This window comes from Triturus cristatus, chromosome 12 (assembly GCF_964204655.1).
Source record: "Triturus cristatus chromosome 12, aTriCri1.1, whole genome shotgun sequence".
Classification (NCBI taxonomy): domain Eukaryota; kingdom Metazoa; phylum Chordata; class Amphibia; order Caudata; family Salamandridae; genus Triturus; species Triturus cristatus.
In genome coordinates this window covers 767,274,529-767,299,076 of record NC_140595.1, presented here as the reverse complement: position 1 = coordinate 767,299,076, position 24,548 = coordinate 767,274,529, and the positions used below count along the sequence as shown (strand labels likewise).

At 42.9% G+C, this 24,548-nt stretch overlaps 1 protein-coding gene across 1 annotated transcript in view; it reads left to right on the top strand.

Annotated features, from left to right (window-relative positions):
* The first annotated feature begins 3,259 nt into the window (after window positions 1–3,259).
* The window catches only part of LOC146782770 (extracellular calcium-sensing receptor-like), a 128,971-nt gene continuing 107,682 nt past the window's right edge, over window positions 3,260–24,548 (top strand). The window contains exons 1-2 of the mRNA XM_085637242.1: window positions 3,260–3,510; window positions 12,161–12,452. Coding sequence (XP_085493368.1) covers window positions 3,260–3,510; window positions 12,161–12,452 — 543 coding nt within the window. The remainder of the gene's footprint in view (window positions 3,511–12,160; window positions 12,453–24,548) is intronic.

The window sequence follows — 24,548 nt, the reverse complement described above, 5'->3', positions numbered from 1 at the left end:
TTTTAAAAAATGAAGCGGGTGCTCCCTAGCTTCGTTACTGTTAAGCGCCCGGGTGGACCAGGGCCCGGGGGCTTTCCCAAATTATATTGCAGGGGCCTGTGGGGGCCCCCCACAGCCCCGGAGACCACCACCTCCCACGGGATTTATTGATGTTTTGCAGGGGAGGCACGTTGCCCCCCGCAGCCCCAGGGACCACCACCTCCCCAGGGCTCTTATTTTTAACCACCACCTCCCCGGGGCTTTGTTAGTTAAAAACGGGGCACGCGGCTTCCCCGGAGTCCCGGGGACTGCCACCTCCCCAGGGCTCTGTTTATTTTATTTTTTTAAATGTGCGTGGGGGGCTCGAGCCTCCCAACATGCCCCGGGGCACCAAATATTCAAATTTGGGGGCCCGTAACGAACCCCCAGCCCCGGGGACCACCACCTCCCCGGTGCTTTGCAAACATGGGGTGGGGGCTGGTGGCCCCCCTCCTGGAGCCCTTGATGGCCCTAAGGACCGCCACCACCGAGGGCCGGCTCCTGCAATGTCCCGGGGAGCCCACCCCCGGGACATTGCTGTTTGCTATGACAGGCCGGGAGAACGGCTCCCGCCCTGCCATAGCAACCTCCTGCTTTGCTTCAAAGCGAGAGCCGGAAACCTGCTCTTGCTTCAATTAAGCAAAGCAGGATTGCTTTTGGCAAGAGGAACTGCAAGTTATCAGCTTCCCTTGCTCAAAAGCAATGCCGACTCCCGCAGGAGGCGGGGAGTCGGCAGGGATTGTGGGAGCATTGGGGCTCCCCCCACGGTCCCCAACTGAGAGGCCAGGCCCCGTGGGATGGGGTCTCCTATAATAAAAAAAAAAACACTGATGACCTCACCCATGTGAAAATCTGATGCACCTCCTCACACCCTAATATAACCTTTGATACACCCACTGTAAAATACAGACTACCATTTTCAGAACCATAGACACACCAATACCATTTACTACATATGCACACACTGATTACTAGGTCTACACACCCATCCACTCATTCACCCATACAATCACTCATACATGCAGTCACTCATCAATACAACATTATCATATGCACTCTTACACCTATACAGACAGTCACACACCACCACTCATCCAGAGTTACTCACACACCTAGTCAGTCATGCAACGAATCACTCACTCTTCCTTTTACTCACCTATACAGTTATACACACATCACATCACTTATTCATACAGAAACTAATGCATACTTACTCTCTTATATAATCACTGATATAAGTAAACACTCATCCATACAGCCACTCTCACAGTCACTGACCCTCACGTATAGTCATTTATATACTCCAACTCTCACATACACTGCCTTTTACATATGTAGTTACTTGCACATGTACCACTAAGACATCCATTCACTCACCAACACACCCATACACACACTCACCCACCCATTCAGCTGTTTCCACATGCACTCTTGAACCCATACACCCAGTGAATCAACCACTTACACATCTATGCACAGAGTCACACACCTCCCACCCACCCACACACACACTCAGGCACCCATACAAATACTCAGGCAACCAATCAATAACCCATAAAGACACTCATGTAGCTACTGACCAACCCATGCAGCAGCGTACACAACACATACAGACTGATACAGACATTCACACAGTTTAGTCACTAACCCATTCGTTCAGTAAGATACATTTAATCACTCACTTTTATAGTCAGTCACACACCTACTAAATCCTCCATCCAGACACTGATACACCCACACATTCCTCAATATAAAAAATAAACTTTATAGAAACACACAGTCACTGAATGATGTCATCAGTGATGTTATTTGAGATGTCATCAGTGATGTCATCAGTGATGTCACTGACCACGTCATGAATGATGTAGTATGTGACATCATCAGCAGTGCATTGCGGGGGCACAAGTTCTAGTTAGCTGAACTAACTATAGTGGCCGAATTTCTCTGGTTTTGTACGAGTGAAGAGTACATGTTTAATATTTAGATATTAAATATATCGATAACCTATTTTGAAATGAAAAAATAATGTGACAATATATTTTATTAAACATAATTACATTAATTTCAATCAACATTACATATCATGTTTAATAATTATTAATCCACTTTAAACATATTTTATTCTTTGGGTAGGAATTTACTTTTTTAATTTAAACTTCAGAAAAACTATTTTCATTGAATTTAATATAATTCCTTTCATTAACATTTTGTTTCAAAATTAATTTAATTGTGCTGAAGCATTTCTTTGCTGTACACTTAAAGTAATTATACACATTTAATTTACAATAGCAATTTTTTTTTAGTTTTTGACTTAAATACATTTTTTTAATTTTCCCTATGCTTTACTGTAGGGAGACTCTGCAGTCAGAGAGGAGATCTTCAAAAGAAATATGGCTGACTAGGAAAGCAACGCCTCATCACTGTTAACTCTGGTGCTTTCTCTACATTTAAAATCAGTTGAATAAATGAGTGCATGTCAAAGAAGGTATGTGTGTACAATAGTGATAGAACCTATTACAGACTATGGGGAGCTAATGCTTATTATCTGCTTGTCATCTCCCAGGCCACCGGTCCATGTCACAACTCCAGTTTGTTCAATAAACACCTCTTCACCTGAGCTTTAACAACAATCAAAGATCTTGTGCAATTAAACGCAATTACCCCCATCCTCTGTGGACCCTCCCGTCTCTGTATTGGAAGCACTGGAGGGTATAAAAGAGTGTAAAGCACCTTTATAGAGAAACAAATGACCTCTTAGTGAGGCAGAACACTACACAGTATTAGGAAAATACTTTTTAAAATGTAAACTTGTTAGAGAGTGACAGCTTTGCATTGATATTTGCAGCTTCTATATGACAGTACCCCCACTGAAGAAAATATAATTTACTGGAAATAATTAATAAACACACATGAATTCTCACATAAAGACACTCCTAGTATTAATAATAAACACACATACAAACACACACACACAACGACATACACTCACATACTTCTTATATTAACAAACATTTCAGTTCATTTGTAAGGTATATTGTCTCTCGTTTGGTAATAACATTGTATGAGAATTACCATGCGTTGAATGTGATGATGCAATAACGTGATATGAGCAGGCACACATTTATAGGAAGATATAAAACTAGCACCCCACCTTTACTGCCACAAACACACTTCTAATTTAGCAGTGTTTTTTCATTTAATGAAGGCAAAAGACAAGACATCTGTGCCCACATGCAGAGATATGACATTGATGTCCTTCATCAACAATCATCTGGGCTTTTGCACAGTTGTGTACCTCCTCTTGTGCTGCTGCTTGATGCCAGTGCCAGTTGTGCACAGCATGGTGCCTGGGTGCCAACTCAAGAGAGGCAGAGCAAGTGGATTTTCAAGAAATGGAGACATCTTGATTGGTGGGATTCTTTGGGTCCACTTTTCTGTGGTGCAGAAAGAGATCAACTTCCAAGAAGAACCTGAGCCAGACCAGTGCCAGATGTAAGTCAATTACTACTCACTAGTGAGCAAAGTGTGTGCATACTTGTTTCAACTGAACACCAGAAGCCCTAAAGCCATCAGTGTTCTGACAAATAACAAGAGTGACAGTAACATTGTAAGATTTTGGTGCATGGACCTAGTACTGTGCATGGTCAGCTGTTGTGAATGTAAAACAGCACTGCTGACTACTGACACAAGTTCTCTGACACAACAGTCCTTAGTTACAAAGTCTGCTGATGTGAAATTCACCTAGAATGGCACATATATTAAATTTGCAATTAAACATGAATATTGATTTCTTGGTATTTTTCCTCTGTTAATACTTACTTTTTCATGTTGAGGTGTGATGCTCTATCATGTTGTATTTTGTTAAATATTCCTAGCATTTCACATTCCAAAATGTAATATTTCTGCCTCTCTAATACAACTCAAATTTAGCTAAGGAAACACCCTTCACCGAAGTTTGTTTACTCCAGTTGTATTGTAAGGGTGTATATTCAATTACTAATCATTGCCATTACAACTTATGGCATTACTTCCTTATTCATGAACCCATTTAGTCTGGGAGAATCAGTGTTTCTCAAACACTGCACTTGCGCAAGAATGCTCTATGTGGTTTGGTCACTGTGTTTACATTCCTGTGAAAACATCATTTTTCCTGCAGGCAGCCAGTGCACATCTGTGAGGATGTTTGTTAAAGGATGCAGCACAGTAACAGTGTTTTGTCCCACATTAGTGCCTTATTAACATTGTCTCTTGTGTGCTGGGCTTGTATGCTTTCTGCTGAAAATCTGTAGAGAAGTGTGAAATCCCAAAACTCTGGATAAGCCAGGGTTTATGTAGGACTCTCTATGCTGCGTACTTATATTAGCACCTAATTAGCACAGCTTGAAAAAAAGATATCAATTTAACTAGACAACCATCGCTGTCACTGGTACATGTAGGAGGCTGCCACAGCAAGCAGTGCCCCAACAATATGTATGGTTTGATTGCTGGTTGTTACCTTTAGAAGTGTAATAGTGTGTAAGAAAAGCACCACCAAAACAACAAAGGCCAGTCATAACTTGATCATGCAGTCATGTATGAAATACAGCGTATTGCTTAAGGTTTTCCGGCTTATGTTCAAAATAAATAATTTCCCTCCAAATGCTGGCTTTAATAGCTAATAAGCACAAAGAATAGTAAAAAGTTGGATTCTGCTCCAGCCCCCTAGAGGGCAGTTATCAATATGCAACTCTACAGCCATTGTCCATTTGCTGTCAAACTGGCTTCCAACCATCCCTGCTGCAGGTGTCATAAGTCACCAGACAGAGCTAAAGAATAATGTTAATTATGACAACCTCTATGAGTTGTGTGGACCATAGAAAATAGAGACAGTATTTAAATACTATCTTATCCCCCTTTCAGACCTTCCTCGTAGCCACATTGTACAACATGCAGTGATTAAAATGTGAGGTGACTAGGGCACAATGGATAAGGAGATTGTTTGGGACTGTCTTTCTCGAGTTGTGGACTAATGGGTATTTTGCCATCCATTCTACTGGCAAAAGAGAAATATTAAGTGCCTGAAGGTGGCACCTGAAGTGGGAGCCTAATATTAACTCCTATAGATCCTGCCGTAGAGGACCATACCCTGGTACTTGAGGAGAAACATTTTGTTCTCAGCTAAGCTCATGGGAATGTTGAGTAGAACAAGAGGAGACAGATCTAAACTTTTCTGCAATAAATTAGCAAACTGTGTTGAAATTTCAGGTACCTCCATGTGCAAAGACTCATGAGAATTAATGGCATGGGTAAAAAATGTAGGTATGTTTTAGGTCAAATTATTTTTATACTGAATATACATTTAAAATTAATTTCTGATTCAAATCTGTGTAACAGTCACACCAGACTACAGCACCCTGAAAGTAGGGATGGGGGGGGGGGGGGGGGGGGTGAAGCACTCCCAAAATAACCATGCTGTATTCCAGAAGGCGAATGAGCAATAAAGAGGTCTTTAAATTTGGTTGTTATCTTGCCACATCTGTAGCGTTTCACATGTCTTCTGACAAATTGCCTCTGATTCTCTTAACTTGGTTATTCATGTTTACTTTTCTTTTCTTTCTCTGACTACAAAGAGGGAAGATTTTGTAAAGGGAACAATGTGACAATCTTGCTGGAGTAGGGGGAGTGTGAAAGAAAAGTCTGTAGGATGGCAATTTTATTTTAAACATTTAAATACCTGTAAATGAGCTGCACACATATTTCAAAATATATGAGCCATTAGGAGACCATACACATTTTGTGTAACTCTAAATTGTGATGGAAGCAAAGATTTTAATAGGATCTAAACAAATCAAGACACATTTCTTGGTGAATGAAAAATGATGAATATTTGTTGAAAATCCTATTCCCACATATTGTTTGTGTATTGTAAATTAAAAAGTGATTTCTGTAAACAACAGTGCACCAACACACCATTCTTTAATAATATATTTGCGATTGTGTGCTCCTAAATGCACTACGAGCTACACACTATACTTATGTCACTCTCATGCATAATGGATATAGCTTATTTACTGCACTTGTTCTTTGTTTGATGCTTGTATTTTCCACAATCTCTACGACTTCAGTGATGTATCATTGATGGCAGCATTCTCACTCGGAAAATTGTTGCAGCACCATGTCTGCATCGAGCCTGTAATGGCTATGTAGAACCAGAATATTAAGCGTGCCTGTATTGGGGGTTGTTACTATGCCCCACAATCCAGGGATTTTTGTGACTATAGAGAAAGTTGGCACTTATGTAGCTAGGATCTGTAACAGCATCCCTATCTCCTTCAACACCAATGTAAAACTGCTCCAATTTAGGAAAGAGTTGAAGGCGCTCCTCTTTAAAGAACACTACATCTCAATTCATTCACCTTCCACAGCACAGCTACTCCTCATACCCCTCTTGAATTTATGTGTGTCGTTGACTCGTTACAGTGCTTCACTACCTTTTGGCTAGGATTGCGCTATAGAAATGACCTATACATAAATACATAAATACACCAATTAGGACAATATAATACAGTGATATAAAACAGTAGTAGGGTCATGTTATATCTAGTCTTTGCCATATTGTACAAACAGCAATAGCATGTTTCAAACATTACATGTCTGGAGGCATACTTAACAGTGAGCTAAAGCATAGAGCACAAGAGCATTCTGGTGAGTTAAGGCCTATAAAATCAGAGTTATGATCTGGGGAAGTGGAGAGCCAAAGGGGTAATGCATTGTATGCAAGATTGATATATGTAGAGGGGGTGATAGGATCACCCCTGAAAATCTACCTTGATAAGATGTAGTTGGGGGGCTGGATGCAACGAAGTTGATAAGTTGTGTAACAGTAATCCTCTCTGGGACTTAGCTCTAATTACAGCCAAAGGGTGTCCCAATCACTAGTAACTGACTGTCTACAGAGGTCTCTGATGTTTTCTTTTTAATGGTCTGTACTTTCAGCTTCCATCCCCCACACTTTGTTCCTTCTCCCCTCCTGTTGGCTAAAATTTGTTTTTGTTGGTTTTTGGACTCTGTTCACTTTACCTCTGCTAACCACTGTAAAGTGTTTGTGCTCACTTCTTAAAACAAGGTAAAATTGTCCTACTCCGGATTGGCACATTCAATTTACTAAGTCCCTAGTAAAGTGGTACAACATGTATCATAGCCTGTAAATCAAATGCTACTAGTGGGCCTGTTTTATTTATTGTGCCATCCATTTAAGTAGCTCTTTAAAACAAGTCTCAGGTCTGCCATTGCAGTTCTAAAATGTCATTTCAACATGACAAATTAACCCTTTTGCCAAGCCTAAAACGTCCTTTATAATGCCTAAGTTAACCATACGGTAAGCCATAAACAGCCCATATGGCACGGTGCAGTATCTTTAAAAAGGTGGACATATACTTTTAAGTTTTGTATGTCCTGGTAGTGAAAAAACTTTTAAATGAGTTTTTCACTACTGCATGACCTTCCTCTCCTGTAAGATAACTTTGGGTTCTCTTATAACACTTATTAAGCAAAAATGTTTTATTGGGAACAGGCAGACAAGTCATTGTCAGTTAAAATTGTCTTTAATGGCTGACCCAACTGACCTGAAAAACTACCGGCCCATCTCTCTCCTCCCTTTCGCAGCCAAGGTCACCGAGATGCTCGTGAACACTCAACCGACGACCTTCATTGAAGAGCACTCCATCCTTGACGCCTCCCAGTCTGGATTCCGCAGCAACCACAGCACCAAGACCGCCCTTCTCGCCGCCACCGACAACATTGGCATGATACTCGACTAGGGTCAGATCACAGCCCTCATCCTCCTAGACCTCTCTGCAGCTTTCGACACCATCTCCCACCGCATACTCGCAGCCAGACTTCACGACACTGGGATACAAGGAACTGCCCTCAACTGGATCCAATCCTTTCTCGCCGGTTGAACCAGAGGATCAGACTCCCTCCCTTCCTTTCCGAACCCACTGATATCAACAGAGGAGTACCCCAAGGATCATCGCTCAGCCCCACGCTCTTCAATATCTACATGGCCCCCTCATCCTCTGACCCTGCATGTCTGCCTGGGACACCACTTGGTGGCCCACAGGAAAGCCCCTATCCCCACGGACCACGCACGAAACTTCAGCATCATCCTTGACTCCTCCCTCTCCATGAACTGCCAGATCAACGCCGTCGCTTCCACCAGCTTCAACTGCCTGTGCATCCTCTGCAAGACCCTCAAATGGATCCCCCGACTGCAGAAAGACCGTCACCCATGTACTCATAACCAACAGATTGAACTACGACAAAGCCTTATACGCCAGAAACAACAGAGGTTTTATACGCAGATTCCAGACGATCCACAACGCCGCCGCCAGACTCATTCTCGGGACTCTGCGCCACAAACACATGACCCAACACCTGCGAGAACTCCACTGGCTCCCCGTCGAGAAGAGGGTCACCTTCAAGCTCCTCACCAATGCCTACAAATCCCTCAACAACATCAGACCCAAATACCTCAACGAGAGAGTCTCCTTCCACGTACCCAAAAGGAACCTCCACTATGCTGACCTCGCCCTGGCAAAAGTCCCCCGCAACCGCAGAACTAGAACAGGTGGGAGAGGCTTCTCCTACATCTCAGCAAAGACCTGGAACAAGTTCCTCGAGCACATCAGACGCTCTCCAATCCTGCAAACCTTCAGGAAGGACCTCAAGGCCTGGCTCTTTGAGGGATCCGAGGCAGAGACTGTTTCGGAATTGCCCCCTCCCCTAGTGCCTTGAGACCCTCATGGGAGAGTAGTGAGCTTTACAAAGCCTTGATTGATTGACTGATTGACGGTAAAGCCAAATTTAAGTCACAATTCTGAAAATGTCACTTTTAGAAAGTTAAAACAAAACTGCAATTGCCAGTTCTGACAATCCTTTCACACATTTAATTTGACTGTGCACGCCTTACCTCGTTGATTTGCTCATGCTCTGTACTCAGAGGTGATAGGCTCTTTGAAAGTTTTCAAAGAAGGGAAGATCCAGCTGAAGTGAACTCAATAGAGTGCCGTTCACTCAGTTTAACCCATCGTTCTCCGGCGAAAGGCTTCATTAAATAACACAGATTTACCACCTGTAACGAATCCAACTGAGTGGAATGCACAGTTAAATTGAGAGTTTACTGTGAAAGTTTTTAAGGAGAAATCATTATGCTCCCGGTTTGCAGAGAAAGAAGGATTCCACAGTGATGGCAGTGGGTATGCAGCCATTAGGAATACATTTTGTCAGAATTTACATACACAAGGGTTAATCACAAGATCCAGTGATCCGTTCAAGAGTTCACATTGAGTGTCCAGTAGTTCTGAGGCCTGAGGAGAACCCTTAAATACCATTTGGTTCAAAATACATCGACTTTGTGTAGAGACATCAATGTGCACAGGAGATAAGGAGAAAGAATGGCATAAAAGATACCTCCCTGTCAATAGCCTGTTTTTATATAAATTGCACTCGCAACTCTGGTTCAAGCCAACAGTGTTAAAACAATAGATTTACGTCCCAGTGGTTGATCAAATTCAGAGCCATGATACGTGTTGTTGTCTATATACACATTTAAGTGTTTTTGTCTGTACATTTTTTATGTAGCAGTCATATGCTTTGTTAAGTCTTATGTAGGTGACCCGCAATAAAGAATTTTATGTAATGGTTTCCATGTTTGTTGGTCAACTGTCTATGGTTTTGTTTTGGTAAAATGATTGAATGTTTCTTGAATATAGAGAAGATAAACAGTGGTAGCAGGAAATCATTTGCATGATTATGAAGAGTAAAATTGAATGGGTGAATGGATCGCCAGCACTGGCAATTGCAGTTTTGTCTTAGTTTCTAGTGGCCTAGCCTTGCTCACGCATTATTGGCCCAACCCCTGTTCCTTCATGTAACTTTTACAAAGTTAGCATTTTCTTGTCCTAACCGTTTGATTCCTGCAGTCTCTGTATCGACAGTGAGAAAAATGTGGACTAGATGTTGGGAGGATGGGCCAGCCTACTAGGATGGGTGGAGCAGAGCTGTTCCAAGCTCCAAATAGATTTCACAGGGCTTTGTCTAGCACACACACAAAGGAAATTGATACCAGCATTTTATCACCCCAGGCTTCTAGGTGCCTTGGCATGGGAAAGAAGGAACTTCCCTGATGCAGACGTGGGGAGGCATAGAAGTATTCCCAACTTCAAAGGGTGGCACCAGGTTCAAATATTCAACCCTTCGACCAGTTCTTTAGTATACTCCTTGACCTCTGGAGAACCCCTAGAAATACTACCTTATACTTCAGAGGACCGCCTTGCTGCTTGAGGCCTGCCTTGTATCTCAGAGGACTGTCCAACTGCTACCAGAGGGCTCCCCTGCTGCTTCAAGCTTGCCTGGTACTCTCTGCGAGGATTGCCCTGTGTGTTGAGGCCTGCCTTGCTTCTTGAACACAGAACTATCAGAGTAACTCCAAGGGCTAGTACCCTGGCCTCTTCTGTGAGCTACAGGGATATAACAAGCTCCATATGCCTTAGAGGTGCTCATCCTGACAACAATTGGGACTTAAAAAATGTCACTAAAAAGTGGCCCGAGAACCGACAGGCGACCCAGACTTATCTGCTTGCCAATCCACCCGAGGTGCATAGCCGGTCAGCCTGATTTTGTGGTAGCTTCCTCTACGATCTTCTCTGTAGCAGCAAATCCTGTTCAGCGTGACCCCTCAACAAAGGTATCCAGCCTAGTGGACCCCTCATCAGCTACAGCCTGCAGCCCCATTCTGATGGAGATTTTTCAACCTTCAAAAAAGTGACAAAGTCAGAGTGCACAAATCTTCACTACAACAGTCCAGCGTCTCCCCGACAATGATGTATCCTCCTTAGAGACCACCGGCTGCCTTTCCCTGTGGAACTTAACCTTCTCAGGAACTTTTCTTTGACGTTTCTTTTAAGACTGAAGGTAAGCCAAGATCAGGCCCAATCCACCTCATATATCTGAACCACCCTCCTTCACAGTAGGCCATAACTTTTGACTTTGACACAGTTTTGCATGACTTAATGCCCATGATTAGGGCTTTGATCTGTTAGGCTCAATTTTTCACTGGTTAGATTTAATTTGTGTTGATGTCATTTTATTTATAAAAACGTTCTAAATGTTCCTAAATTGGTTTGGGTTTTTTCTTGTTTTGTATTTTCACTTAATTATTATTTGTGTGCTGCATCAATATTTAACCCATACCACTACGTTAAGGCTGATGGCTTTTGTGCTAAACTACCAGAGGGTTAGGCACAGGTTAGTTTAGTGAGTTTTGTGGTTACTCTGACAAACATTGTAGTTGTTCCTTGAGTAGGGTTTCGCCCCCCTCAAAGAATAATCCAGTTTCTTACACTGGCCCACAGTCTATGACTGTTGCAGAAATCGGCTTCAGAGTAGGACATTTAAAACAGGCAGAGTCTGACCTGGTGCAGAAGTGGTAGCTGGTGTGATCCCCTACGTGTTGTCCACTCCGGTAAGCTCATGCCACAAGGACTCCTCAGGGAGTGGCATTGTGGCAATCCATTGTGTCCAGTCACAAAGGCGATCAATGAAAACCACTATGGGAATCCCACCATCCAGGAAATCTTTGCTGTGGGGCTTCACACTGAAGCCATCAATTTTGGAACAGGTGCTGAAGATAATTATCAGATAGAATGGGAGCCCCCTGCTTACATGTCTGCCTTGATTGTCTCCTTGGCCATTCCCAGAACATATTCACTTAAAAGATGACTCCTGATGCCAAGAAGGCTCCATCGGCCAAATGATATACAGTATCATGCATGAATAAGCCCGACAAGTTAGCAATTAGAGTAATCCGTGAGAGCATGTTTTTTTGATTGTGAAAAAAAATCTGTTAGCTTCTTTTGGCTACTGTATATGAAGAACATTTAAGAAAAATAGTGAGTACATTTCTCTATGCTGCTTAAGCAGAAGAAACAGTTATCCTTCTTACTAGCTTGCTTTCCTTTATAATATATATTGATATTGTAGACATGGCTAAGAAATAGGAGCTCGAAATTATTTTAACAAAGCCCTTATCTAGGGTATTTTGGCATTTAATAACTGCTGATTATATGACATGCTAGTAAACACATGCCTCTGCATATTCCAGGTTTGGACTTCATAATTACCAGATGGTGCAGGCTATGCTGTTTGCTGCTGAAGAAATTAACAACAACCCAAACCTTTTACCCAACATTACCCTGGGATTTCAGATCTATGACACTTGTACAGTGCTCCAGCGATCACTGAAGGGGACTCTATGGATGTTATCGGGACATGAGGAGCCGATTCCAAACTTTCGGTGCAGGCGGAGTTTGACATCAGCAGTTATCATTGGTGACTCTGGATCCACAAACTCAATTAGTCTTGCACGCATACTGGGCCTATACAGATATCCACAGGTAAGACTTTGACATTATTGCGCATCATTTAAACTGATTCATTCAGAAGTGAACTTATGTCATAACAATAAACAATGCCTTTATGAAAAAATAACACTATTGTTCAAGATATGATAGTGTTAAAAAACTAGATTATGAGTTCTAGGTGACTCAAAGTTCTAATCCTGGAATAAGTAGAGCAGAGAGATTCAAGAAATATATTCTAATTGTGCTTGTCCCAACCTCTGGGTCCTGGAGCAGAAAGACTAATTCTAAACAGTATGGAGCATACAGAGACTCTGCATGCTTTGAGTCCAGACTAAGCACTCAAATGCTGTAGCACCCCTGTCCAGTGGCGCACATTGAGGGTTCGTCTAATGTACATTAGTGCATGTCTTGCATCACTGCACAACAATGCATTGCCATGTATAAGTAGCTGCACCCCTTCATTGTTCAAGGTGCTTTCCTCTCACTGCAGCATGTGTGAAACCAGCACCAGCCTTAGTGGTCATGTCTTTTAATGTCCCCAGCCAGTGTGAGCAGATTGAAGAAAAGCGGTGACTGTAGTTTCCCTGAAAATTAGAGCTGGGCCCAAATTTTACAATGTACTTCTTTGTTGCATGTTGGCCTTCTGTGCCGTGTCATGCAGTGCATTGTATAATGCCATGCTCTATCTTGTCCAGGCAGGATGGCACTGCCCAATCCCAGAAACATCACAGTAGCTTACAAGCAACCCGCAGCTGGTCCCCTGAGCACCTTGGAGGACTTAGAAAGCCAGATTGCTTAAAGGGCCAGTTTGGAGGTGTACGCTGCATGCTGCACCCGGCACCAGCGTCCTGCCAAATACCCAACAAGGCCATGGCAAGTTTGAGGTACTCTGAGCTCTACTCAGCCCTCTCTCCAGGTTAGGTGAAACTTTCTGAATGAGAGGAGCAATCACACAGTGGAACTGTGGCAGGAGAAGGACGACGTTGACACTGACCTCCTCGGCGCTCCCAGGAAAACTCCGGTACAGGTACAGACACAGCCAGAGGGGGGGGGCCAGGATAAGATTATACAGTTGGGCCAGAATAAGACTATACAGGTGGTAATTGTGGAAAGTGAAAAGAATGAAAAGAATGAAAAGAATGATACTGGCCCACTCTCTGAAGTTGCAGTATCTGAGCCTGACCTCCAATCTGAGACCAAATTAGACATACAACCCACTGCTATGGGAGATCCAGGTGATAGTCAATGCTCGGTTGAATTCCAGACTGAAACTGAAACTGTTCAAGCTATTACTAGCGGCAAACCAATATTACAGCCCCTAAAAACAGGGCAGGGGGTAGCTATCCCAGGCTCGCCAACTGATGATTGTTTTTATTCAGTGGACGATGACGAGGAGGACCAGGCGGGTAAAAACAAGGGCAAGGGTAAGGACAAAGGTCCTTCCCATTTGGACTTTGCTACGGATTCAGCCTCGGGGTTAAGCAATAGATTTGATTCAGATTCGGACTCAGATTTGGATTCAGCCTCAGCCTCAGGGTCCTCCTCATTTTCATTATCTTCAGGACACCAGCGCAGAAAATCTGAGGTTGAAATCGAGACCTCAGAAGTAGAATCAAAAAGAACAATCGGGAGTAGAGACCTCAGAGGCCGTAGGTCGAAGAGCGTCAGAGAGAGGTCATATGGAAAAGGGCATGGCCTACCACAGAATCTAGCGAGCCCTACGCAGCAGGAGGTAGCTAAGAAGCTAGATTGGGATTATTCAGCTACGTCGCAGATCTATCAAGAGGGAACTGTACACCCTCATCCCCAGCAACCCCAGCAATCTACTCAGCATGGTTATCCGGAGCATGCCACAGCTCAGAGCTCTAGCTCTAACTCTAATTTTGATTTACTACTTGGAACATTAAAACAAATGCAGAGTGAAGCAAGGGCAGAAGGCCGGAGAGCTAGACAGGCCAATAAAAAAATAGAAGGATCACTGCGCAAAGTAAATAAACTATATGCAGATATGGCTGGAAGAGTTACAGAGGTAGAGGAAAGGACTGGGAAGCTAGAGGATGTAGTCGCCAAGCTTCAGGAAGATAAGTGTCTACAAGAGAAGACAGCGACTGATGTCCTCTGGAAGCTTGAGGAGTTTGAGAATAGACAAAGGCGGAATAATATAAGGCTTCTTGGTGTGGAAGAAGGTAAAGAGGGCCAGGATGTCCGGGCCTTTGTGGTGGACCTGTTTAAAGGGGCCTTTCCCAAAATCACTAAATGGAACTGGGATAATGAAATTCAGCGGGCCCACCGATTCCCATTAAACCAGAGAAGAGGAGATACAGAGGGTAACCCAAGGGCGATCCTTGTCTACGTTGGAAACTTTTTGGCGAAAGAAGAGATTATGAGTAAGGCAAAGCCAGCGACAAAGAGGTCTTATAAAGATATACATTTCTTCGCTCGGCCAGACTTCTGCCACACTACCGTGGAAAGAAGATGGCGGATGAGACAATTAATAACTCCTTTTCAAAATGCTGGCTGCGAAGTGTACTTGATGTTCCCGTCTCGCTTAAAAGTGATAGCTAACGGTCAGCATAGGGTGTTCTCTTCTGAAATACTTGCTCAGGAATACCTGGTGGAATTGAAGGATAAAAGGGGTCAGAAGAGTTAACTAACTATTTCAGATATAATTTGATCAGTAAGAGGAATATGATGAATAACAGGAATTCCCATAATATAATCTCTGTGGCGATATAAGTACAAGAGGGGAGTACTGAGGGAATGAATCAGTAGTGTATGGGATAAAAGTAGAAAAGGATAGTGTAGTGGTTGGGTGGGGGAGGGAGGAGATGGTCATCTCAGGGTTAAGGTAGCCATACATAGGTCAAGGCTGACCTATTTGCCAGTAAGGGGGGGTGGGGTTGCAGGGGGGACACTGGGTGGGGGGGGAGTTGCGGGGAGGGGGGACAGGGCACAACAAACTAAGAATCGCACAATTGAAGATAAGCAATTAATAGGAGGATTAGTATTAGTATTGTTATGTATGTTATGTATCTTAAATAAACAGGGAGAGCAGGCTGCACGAAAATCTGAAAATATTATTGGTAGCATGGTAGTGATACTTCAGAAGCAAAGTTCCCATGATTTCTTTTTTTTCTTACTATTTTTTCTTTCAAGAATATTGTTTTCACTTGAGATACAATGGTGATTAGAATAGCGACGTGGAATGTTAGTGGTTTGAACGATCGCCAAAAAAGACAAAAAATTGCCATGTCATTAAAACAAATGAATGCCGATTTTATATTTATCCAAGAAACGCATATTATGGTTTCACAGGTTTATCTTCTGGACCAGTTGGGCTTCCAAGTATTAGCATACTCAAAGCAAGGCTCTAAACATAGGGGGGTCGCAATACTATCAAAGTATAGAAGCTTGAATATTAAAAGAAAATTGGAAGATCAATGGGGCAGGTGGGCACTAGTGGAATGTTTTATTGAGGGAGAGTGGTATACCCTCGGGGTCATCTATGGGTCAACGGAGGATGACCCAGAGAGCTTAAAATTCCTAGATGCAGAATTATCCTCTTGGTCACCTCAGATAATACTAGGAGGAGACTTTAATATAAATGGTGCGGATGGCTTAGGCGTAGAGACAGGCTCATACGGGAGGTATCAGGGAAGAAAGAAAAGAGTATATCGAGCATTAGGAGAGCTTGTAAGGAATAATATGTTGTCTGATATTTGGGGGAAGTTAAAAAAAGGAGATAGCGGTTTTACGTATTATTCTGCCCCTCACCAGATCTGTGTAAGATTAGACTACTTTTTTGCTTCTAATACAATGCTGCCCTACACAAAGATAGAAAGACTCCCCCGCATATTTAGTGATCATAACCCTTTGATTATGAGTTTAAATATCCCTATTCGATCTAGGAAAGTCAGAACATGGACATTTGAGCGTGGGCTTCTCCAAGACCAGAAATATATCCAGCATATGACTCTTTGGATAAAAGAGTTTTTTGAATATAATAGAGATAGCGCAGAGATAGGGATAGTCTGGGATGCCTTTAAGGCAGGGGTACGCGGGGAAACTTTTAGTTTTAATACTTTTAAACGCAAGCAGGAACAATCTAGAATAGGAGAGTTAACTGGGGCAGTCTTGGAGGCGGAGGAAGAATTGCAACGCTGCGTCTTAGCAGGGGCTCCCCTAGACCAGGCCCTTTTAAAACTAACAAAGGCAAAGATGGATGCTGAAGAGGTTATTGCAAATAAGGCAGCTAAGATATATCTTACTAATAGAGAAAGGGCCCACGAATTTAGCGAAGCAGTTGGGAGGACATTAGCTATTCGCACAAGACAAAGAATCGCTTCAGGTGAGGTCAGAGAAATTATAGATTCAGAAGGTAATTTGTGCACGAGTCAAGATGGAATAAGAGAGGTATTTAGGAAATTCTATGCTTCCCTCTATGACGAGCAAAATGGGTATGACCTGGATCAGATGGGGAAATATATGGAAGATATCCCAGTGGTGCGAATAGAAGAGGAAGTAGTAGAGGGGTTGGAAGGTCCATTGGACTTACAAGAGATAAAGAACGCTATAGCGAATCTCCCTTCGGGTAAAGCATCAGGTCCTGATCAAATTCCAATCGAATTTTATAAGATATTTTGGGATGCTCTTTCACAAGACTTCGTCATAATGATACAGAAAGCACAATCTGGGGTCTCTGTACCAGAGTCATGGGGTGGTGCTGAAATAGTGGTAATTTTGAAGAAAGGAAAACCACCCACCATGCCATCATCATATAGGCCGATCACACTCATGAATACTGACGCAAAAATTTTCTCTAAAATATTAGCTACAAGGTTTGCACAAATAATTGATTCGCTTGTGAGCACTAATCAACATGGATTTATCCCAGGGAGGGGTACGACTCACCACACTCGTAAGGTTATTACACTTTTTGATGCCACGGAGGTTTCAGGAGACCCGATGGCCGTAATGTTATTAGATGCAGAAAAAGCATTTGATCGGGTCTCCTGGAATTATTTGTGGTATACCCTGAGAAGAGTAGGGCTCAAAGATGGTTATATTAAGGCAATTCAAGTGCTATATAGAGACCCAAGTGCTGTGATCCGGATTAATTCGGGTTTAACTAAGTCTTTTCAAATTAAGAGAGGTACCAGGCAGGGCTGCCCTTGCTCTCCGCTTTTATTTGCGATGTATATTGACCCCCTGGTCCGAAGACTCGAGAGCTGTGATATGATTCGCCCAGTATGCACGCCCATGGGATATAGTAAGGTCCTTGCATATGCGGATGACGTGGCAGTGATCACATCTAATCCCATAGAAGCTATAGCGCAGGTTGAAACTGAGGCCACCAGATTTGGACAAATATCGGGTTACAAAATGAATGCCAATAAGACTCAGATAATTAAGAACAAGTATGTAGACTGCCCTGATCATCGGGTGGTGCAGGATGCGGTGTATTTGGGGGTAACTATTTCTTCTGATTTAGATACATTGGTAGAGAAAAATACAACTCCAGTTTTTCTCAAGGCAAAAAGGGATCTAGATAGGTTTGAGAATCTTCATCTTTCCCTTGTGGGGCGCACTAATATTATAAAGATGTTGATTTTACCGAAGTTTTTATATCTTTTTAGGGCAATACCATTATTATTCGAAACAAAATGGTTTAAGGAATGTGAACATATGATCAATAGATTTATCTGGGCAAAGGGAAAAACAAGGAGAGCACTTAGATTTATGGCACTGCCTCGTGATAGGGGAGGTTGGTCTCTTCCGGATTTAAAACTATATTATTGGGCAGCGGCCCTACAAAACATGCTGGGTCTGATAGGAGGGGCAGAGGTCGAAGGACAAGATAAGGCGGGTACATTGGCAATTTATGGCTTATGTTTGGGGGTTGAAGCTGAGAATATATTTTTAAAGCAAACCGATTTTTGTTACTTTAAAAGGACACGATTTAAGACGATTCTAGCAGCTTATAATATTTGGAAAGCATTTTCAAAAAGTTTTGGCCTAGGCAAATATAATGCATACACTAGAATGAGTATGAACCCTACTTTCCCAGTAGATATTTTTTCAGGTTGGGTTTTTGGAGAATGGGGAAGAAAGGGGATAAGGATGCTGGGAGACATCAGGACTGCACAAGGGGTCCTCCAATTTTCGGAGATACAGTCAAACTATGGAATTGAGACGAGACATTTTTTTAAGTTTCTGCAAATAAGAAGCTATGTTGAAACAAAGCGGGGAGGCCCAGCTGGGTTTTCTAGGATTCCAATTATGGATTTAGCACAAGCAAGGTCTGACTGCACGATTCGGAGGTTTTACTCAGAATTGATAAAGGCCAAACAAGACGATAAAGATAGAATGGCGCAGAAATGGGGGAGGAAGCTGGATATAATAGAAGAGTGTTTTCATGTGTCTCTAGAGTTGGGTCAGAATATTTTATGTTCGGCACCCCTACAGGCGCAACATTATAAAACTATTTACCATTTTTATCACACTCCAGCGAGAATTGCTCAGTGGGGAGGAATCTCGGGAATTAGATGCCCGAGATGTGGAAGCTTAGAGGCTGATTTGACTCACATGCTTGCAGCATGTACCCATTTGCAGTCCATCCAAAAGAATATCGAGGAATTTCTATTTAGAGTATTAGCTGTAGAAATAACTTTATCTCCGTCGATAATTCTCCTTGGGGTTAATCATAATGATATACACATGAAGGGGGGATACTTTTTATTTGTTGCAATGGCAGTATTAAGACTATGCATAACTTCAGCCTGGCTAGATCCTATATCCCCATCGTATCATCAATGGTTTTCTCGATTATTGGCAACATATAATCTAGAGAATGCTATATATGCTAGAAAAGGGAAAAGAGGGAGAATATTAGGAAGAAAAATCTGGGACCCATTAAAGAAATGGAAAGAGGATCCTACCTGACTCCCTACTGAAGTTTTCAAGTAGTGAGGGTATTTTATAAAGACATTGTGTATTGCAATAATATTATTTTCCTGTGTATTGTTTTGTATAATATTTTATTTCAAATGTGTTGTGCCCTGTGTATAACTTCATAAACTTATAAATAAAATTAAAAAAAAAAAAAAAAAAAAAAAAAAAGGAACTGTGGCCAGGGCTCCCAAACAGCAGCCGGGACTCAGTTAGCCAGAGCAGGTCAGATCAAGTTCTCAACAATGACTTTAAACCTTTAAGGTAATGCATTTCAGTTTGAGTATGCTAGTGAAGTGTATATTAAAAAGGTATTTTTAGAAGCGTGAAGATAAGGACAAAATTAATAGGAGGTAAATGAATAATCCCCGGTCTCAGATCACATACACTATGGGGAAATTTGTACATTCAGTCCTAACCGATCCTTTCAGTTTATTCATATGTGTACTACTAGCTCTTTATCCCTATTCAGTCCATAAGGATGTTTGCTGTTCAGCTGTATTATGTATCGGGATGTAATAGTTAGGAATGAGCATTTAGAAAACCTTAGAAATTCACTTAAATAACCAAAGGTTACTGGATGGTTACAGTTCAGATATATAATTTGTTTTAAAACCTGGGCCGATTTCAGTCCCAGGTACTCCATCCCCAGGGACCAGGCATTTTTGGAATGATGAGGGCCAAGTGGCCCACTCCTTGGCCAATTTCACCTTGGGGACCCTATCCTTCGGGACATGTCTTTTTTTTAAATTTATGGATTTTCTAAAAAGAGAGGGGGGCCATGCGGCACCCATATTGGGCCAATTTTAGCCAAGGGGACCCCATCCCCAGGGACCTGGTCTCTATACTGGGTGCCCTGGTCCCACCCAGGGAACCCAGTAATTTTTGCTGCGGGCTGCGGGGGTAACCAAAAGGCCCCCGTGGCCCCTGCTGGCTCCCTGCTGATGATCATGCAGCTCCCTCTGTCCAAAAGAAATTCAGCTCCTCTTTCAGCAAGCAAGGACTTAATCCCACAATTTAAAACGTGCCACGGAACACGTTTGCACAGTGGTGAAGGGAGGGGGCGGGGCCTGAGGTGACATGTGTGCAAACACACCCTGTGGGTCGTTTCAAGTTGTGGAATTAATTTTTCTTCAATTCTGAGTGTCCCTGGGGGGCAACTAGGCCACCAGGTACTTCCTGTAAGTGTCACAGGGCTGCGTTGCAGAGATGTGGTCCAACCACGCCCCTTTTTATACCTCTCTGCAATGTAGCTCTGTGGCACTTACTGGAGGTACCTGGTGGGCTAGCTAGACCTCTAGTGGCCCTCAGGATTCAAGGGGACTTAATCCCTCAAATTAAAACGTGCCACGGGGCGCGTTTGCACAGTGGTGAAGGAAGAGGGCGGGTCCTGAAGTGACATGTGTGCAAACACACCCTGTGGTGCGTTTTCTGTTGGGGAATCAATTCCCCTTCAATCCTGAGGGCACCTGGTGACCAACTAGCCAACAAGGTGCTTCCAGTAAGTGCCACTGCGCTGCATTGCAGAGAGGTGGTCCAGGCCATGCCCCTTTTTACACCTCTCTGCAATGCAGCTCTGTGGCGCTTACTGGAGGTATCTGGTTGGCTAGTTGGACCCCAGGGACGAGCAGGATTGAAGGGGAGTTTTACCATTCACCATTTCAAGCTTTATTCGATTTTAAGATAAAATCATAAAAGCACATAATACAAACATTTTTTTTTAATAAAACAGAGTCAACAACATAAGCTTATTCGATCATAGAATCATGGTAAAATATCATTAAAAAGATTCAGAGCATAATAATTCGGAACAAATTAGGAACATGAGGATTACATAGATTTTTTAGATTTAATTACTAGTTTTAAAAAACTTGAAACTGCATGAATAAGGGAATCATCTTCTAATAGCAATAATTTCATGTATGCTAATTTACAGGTACGAATCCCCCAGGCCCTAAGAACACGTAACAGAAGAGCTCTACGCGGGACTTTGTAAAATACACAACAAAAGACACAATGTATGTCCGATTGTCTGGAAATATCATCACATGGGCACAGAGGGATTTCAGTGGACCAGTCATTACAAAGGGGGAAGGTGACTAAGTGAAAAAACATGCCTAATCTGAGGCGGGTCAGCAGTGTGCGTGCATATGGGCTTAATTCTAAGCTTAGATAATATTGGAGACCCTCGCACTGAGTAATTTCCTGAAACCGAAGTACAGTAGGTTTCATTTTCTCCTTGTCCATCTTTCCGTTACCAGGTGATCAAGAGCCAACTTTTTCAAGGCGGCTCTCGATAGCCCATCCAAACTGAGCGGGTTATCAAAGAATTCTGGATGTCCTATCCTTACACAAAGATTTTTCACGTAGGAGAGCCACCTAATATTGGCCATTCCATTCATTGTGAGACAGTTGGTGATTACTTCCCTATTTAAGGTTGTCTCTTCTGTCACCCAGACCTTGTGCCACAATAAAAGAGGGGAGATGTTAACAATATCACTAATGTAGGGAAGGCCTACTTCTATATGGGTCATGTAAGTAGATGAAAATTTAGAGACTCCTAGTAAGTGACAGATAAACTGATTCTCACAGCTTTGTAACGTCTGCGCATTTTCTATCCCCCAGAGCCCTGCCCCATAGGTGGCTGAGGAAACCACTTTGGCCTTATAGATTTGTATTAGTTCCCTAGCAGGCTTCCCCCCGATTTTTGCAGAAAAATTGTTCAGGGCACCCGCAGAACGTTAAAAAGTCTAATTTCCTTGTTGCTATTGCCGGCTTCCAGCTCCCCCTCCTATCAAAAGTCACACCTAGATAACAGAATTTCTCAGTGGTTTCAATTTTTTGGGCGTCCAAGTAAATAGGACAAGGTGCACTTCTAAGGCCCCTGCCGCAGACCATGTTATAAGTTTTAGAAGTATTCACCTTTAATTCCCTATCCCTCATATAGGAGGAAAATTGGACCACCGCCCGCTGTAGACCTAACCTAGTACGCGACATTATTGCCGCGTCATCACCATAGAGTAATAGGGGCACTGAGGTACCCTTTATAGCGGGGTAGTCATATTGAAAATTACTTAGGTGTTCTCCAATAGAGTTAATATAGATGGTGAACAACAGGGGAGCCAATATGCACCCCTGTCTGACCCCCCGCGAGATAGTGAATTTGTCTGAGCATTCCCCCAGACGTCCGAATCTGACCCTTGCCCCTGCGTCCCTGTAAAGTTCGCGAATAAACGTGATGATTTGGGCATCAAGGCCCAAGAAAGAAAGTGTGTTCCAAAGGAGTTCATGATTCACACAATCGAACGCTGAGCTTACGTCAATGAAGGAAATATATAACTTTTCGCGCTTCGCTTGAGTGTACTTTGCAATAATTAAGGCCAAGTTCAAGCACTGCTCAACCGTTCCCTTGCCCGTCCTAAAGCCATATTGTAAGTTAGAGATGGCCTGGTTTTCGGCCTCCCAGCTCTGGATCCGATTTAGGATGATCCTACCGGCGACCTTCATCAGTGCATCCAGAAGAGAGATTGGCCTATAACAATTTGGGCCGTTTCTGTCACCCTTCTAAAATATTGGCACGACAGTAGCGTCAGGCCAAGATGCCACAAATCCCTGTTGATTAGACTTGTTTAAAACATTGGTAAGTAAGGGTGCCCATAGATCCAACTCTGCCTTATAGACGTTGATTGGGACACCATCGGGACCCGGAGCCTTACCGGATGGGCTGTCCTTAATAGCTTTAATGAACTCTTGGAGACTGAAAGTGATATTCAGCGGAAAAGCATTTCGCTCGCCTGATCCGCCGAGGTCCGTCAAACTGACAGTTAGCGAAGGAGGACAGTGCCCTACAGTAGGATTATTATATAACTGCTTAAAATGGTTCACCCAGGTGTCCCCTGGGATAGCCATGTCTAAGATGTCTTCCGCTCTGCTTTGCAGGTATGGGGCATTAACCACTTTCCAAAATAGTGCACTTTCGCGTTGTTGCGAGGCCTCACGTAAGGTCGCCCACGCCTCCCGCTTAAGGGTGGCTTTTCTCGTTTTAATGGTCAGTTTGTAAGCTCCTCTGGCTTGACGGGTCAGGTCTTGGTTTTTTGGTTTGGTATGTAGGGCCTTTTTGAGAGAAGTCAAAGCTTTGGTGCATTTATTGTCAAACCAACCCTGTGGGCGCTTAGCTGTTTGCCTATGTTCTCTAAATAAAAGATCTTTTACTGACCGTTGGATATTAGAAAAGGCAGCCACGACTTTATCAGGCTCCATGGCAGCTGTTAGACATACGTGAATATCCTCGAGAGACGTCGAAACCAAGCTCTTTAAGAAGCCAGTTGGCTCAACTTTATCCCATTTGATAACATACCCATTTATAGCACCCAGATTAACCTTGGGAGCATAATTAGGGTTCTTCTTAAGTTAACTACATTCTCCCATTGTTTTTACTGAGAATGATATGGGGTAATGATCTCCGAAGAGAGCCTTTCCAGTCTCCCAGAGGATTGTGCAACCCGGATGGGCCGGGGACATTAAGGTGAAATCTATGGTGGAGTTACACCCTCGTCCGTTAAAAGTTGGTTGAAACGGAATAATCGGGCTGCACAGTTCATTTACAAAGGACAAATTCAAATAGAACATCATATTATTTAAGGAGTTGCCTAATTTTGAGTGGGTGAAATGGGTAGGGCAGTCTTCCCCATAATCTGCTAGACCGCACAAGCCAGTTGCAGAAAGGGGACAGACAGTACAATTAAAGTCCCCTACCCAGATTAGCACCTTCTCACCTGCAAGATTATCTATTAGAGATGTTATGCTATTGAGAAGATTGTAAAGAACATGCTCTGTGTGGATAGATAGTACGTTATTATAAAAATTAATTAGAATTACATTGATAGAGCGCGGCCCTTTAAAGACCAAGACCTGATAAAACTCTGCGTTAAGACACTTGATGGCCCTAAGTTCCGCCGTTGTAGCCACATAAGTACAAAGGCCTCCTTTTTTCCTACCCTGCTTACTAATAAGTGCGGGCGAATGAAAGGTTTGGAATCCTATAATATGGATTTCCTCGGTCGTCCAGGTTTCCTGCAAACAGGCTATAGTGTGTTTATTAATAACATCCAGCCATGCTTGCTGGTGGACCTTTTTACTCAAACCTGCCACATTCCACGTAATCAGGCTGTAGGATGAAAA